Source organism: Penaeus monodon, chromosome 26, assembly GCF_015228065.2.
Source record: "Penaeus monodon isolate SGIC_2016 chromosome 26, NSTDA_Pmon_1, whole genome shotgun sequence".
NCBI classification, from domain to species: Eukaryota; Metazoa; Arthropoda; class Malacostraca; order Decapoda; family Penaeidae; genus Penaeus; species Penaeus monodon.
The window spans coordinates 36041066-36043214 of NC_051411.1; the positions used below are offsets into that span (position 1 = coordinate 36041066).

At 44.9% G+C, this 2149-nt stretch overlaps 1 protein-coding gene across 1 annotated transcript; it reads right to left on the reverse strand.

Moving 5' to 3' along the window:
• Positions 1 to 257: 257 nt before the first annotated feature.
• On the reverse strand, positions 258 to 1480 carry LOC119589772. The gene is given in 2 exon segments (XM_037938344.1): positions 258 to 1381; positions 1383 to 1480. Coding segments are annotated over 2 exon segments (1086 nt in total). The 5' UTR covers positions 1430 to 1480; the 3' UTR covers positions 258 to 342.
• Between the last annotated feature and the right edge of the window lie 669 nt (positions 1481 to 2149).

The following is a 2149-nucleotide window of genomic DNA, read 5'->3' on the forward strand; positions in this document are numbered from 1 at the left end:
GTGGAGTAAACTCTTCCTTCGTTTTCTTCATTCTTCTCGTAACAGCGACACATCCTGTTTGCGTTGCAGCATCAGCACCACAGTTATTTCTCACCCCTTTAATGTTTCCGATGATGACGTCGAAAATCGGATTAACCATCACGGCTGCTGAGATCTTCCCTGTAAAGAACGGACTGTCTACATGTATAGTCGCCTCTGGAACATTAACTAGTGATCCGTCAATCATTTTAACATTTATCCTCCTCCGTTGTCTCTGAGAACACTTACCGGAACACCACTTACTGACCCTGACTTAACGAGGAGAGAGCTCTGCTTATCAGGATCCGTGGAGGTAGCAGATAGTCAAATGCTGTGCACGTGGGGCGTTTGTTGTCTAGCTTCTGACGTCTCCGGAGGCTGGGGTGTTGGGTTTTCCTCACTCACACAGGCGGCCGCTCCTTTCTGTCGGTAATCATGAGTTTCTTGACTCACCGTTCGCCAAGGATGCTTCCGCTGTTGCTGTGGTGGTACACACTGCTGTGCTTTCGACTGCAGATGCTGTTGCTTGTGAATTGTGGGATGAACCTTCTGTTGCTGCTGCAAAAGTAGTTCTTGCTTTCCCCTCTGTTGTTGACCCAGTGAAATGGCCGGCTTTTTCCACTGCCTGCGAGTGTGATGCCCAAAGGCAGAAAAATGGGCATCCGCCTTATCAGCCATCTGCTCTGCAGTCTTGATCTTGTGGATCTTAAACTGCGCAACGAGATCCTGGGGACACGACTTTTCAAGCTGAAACCGTAACACTAAATCCCTAATACCTTCCTTCGTGTCCGGCGTCCCATCCTTTTCCAGCCACTGGTCAAGGTAGCCTGACAAACGAACCAGGAACTGAGTGGCAGTCTCTCGGTCTTGCATCATTCCACGATTAAATTGAAGTTTTGCGTCGTCAACCGTCAGCCCGTACGCCCTCATCAATGCTGACTTCATCGAACAGTACGTCTTGTCACTCGCGTTGAGGCGATGGAGGATTTCTAAGGGTTTCCCATCAAACAGACTTTGAAAATAAAGCTTCTTCGTGGCTTCGTCGAACTGATATAAATCGGCAAAATCTTCAAACCGGTGAATATATGGTTCGATTGGCTCACCTTCTTTAAATGCAGGTAACCGGATGCGCGGCAAGGTGGATGCCTGGGCAGGGGAGCCTCCATTCGTCCCCATCTGCACGCGAGCCATTTCCAGTTGATGCCGGCGAATCCTCTCCTCTTCCTCTATCTTCAGCTGCTGCAGTCTCAGCTCGTGCTCACGCTGTCTGTCTCGCTCTTCCCGTTCCTCCTTCTCACGCTCACGCTGCCTCGCTCGTTCTTCTCGCTCCTCAGCCTGACGTTTACTCACGTAATCTACAAGCCTCAAGCCCCATCAACTTAGCCTCTTCTACATAAGCTCCTGCAGACATATTGATTGGAGAAAGAATTCTAGAGATACTCGCAAATGAATGACCACAACACTTAACGATAGATCCACAATGAGTTAAGGAAACTCTCTCTTCACATCTATTACTCCAATTGTCGAGTCCCTGTTCGGGCGCCACTTTGTCAAATTCTTATCAGTGTTTTCTTTATCTTCAAGATTTATGTTTAAGTCTTAATTCATTTATTTTCTTTTATACATTTAATTTTATTCCCGGATTCATTATTGACAAGATCTGACAACTTTTTTTTTATATTCATATTCATAACTTATTCATTAGTTTATGTTCAATGATTAACCTGTATAATTGTTAGTTCATCTAAATATCACTTCGTTTATCCATAGTCAAGACTCATTCGAATTGTTTAGGATTTTTTTTTGTTCAGGGTTCTTAGACACAGGGGAGTAACAGTTTTAATTTATTAAAGTAATTGGCTATTTCTCTAACACGAAAATATGAATAATTTTCTCTATTTTCTCACGTTTCTTTGCCGGTTGCTTGCCTTCTGTGATTTAAGTTCATTACTCACGTGTATATATATATTATTTTCTAAGAATTTTGTAAAAGCAGAGGCTAGGAGGACGAGTGATGACAGCGATGCGGCTGCAGGTCGCCGGTCAGCAGTATTTTTTTCAAATTTTAGTCCGCTGCTCTGGTTGCTTTGTTCCCCGTTCGTGAGTCGTGCGTGAGTGAGGAGGAATGCCC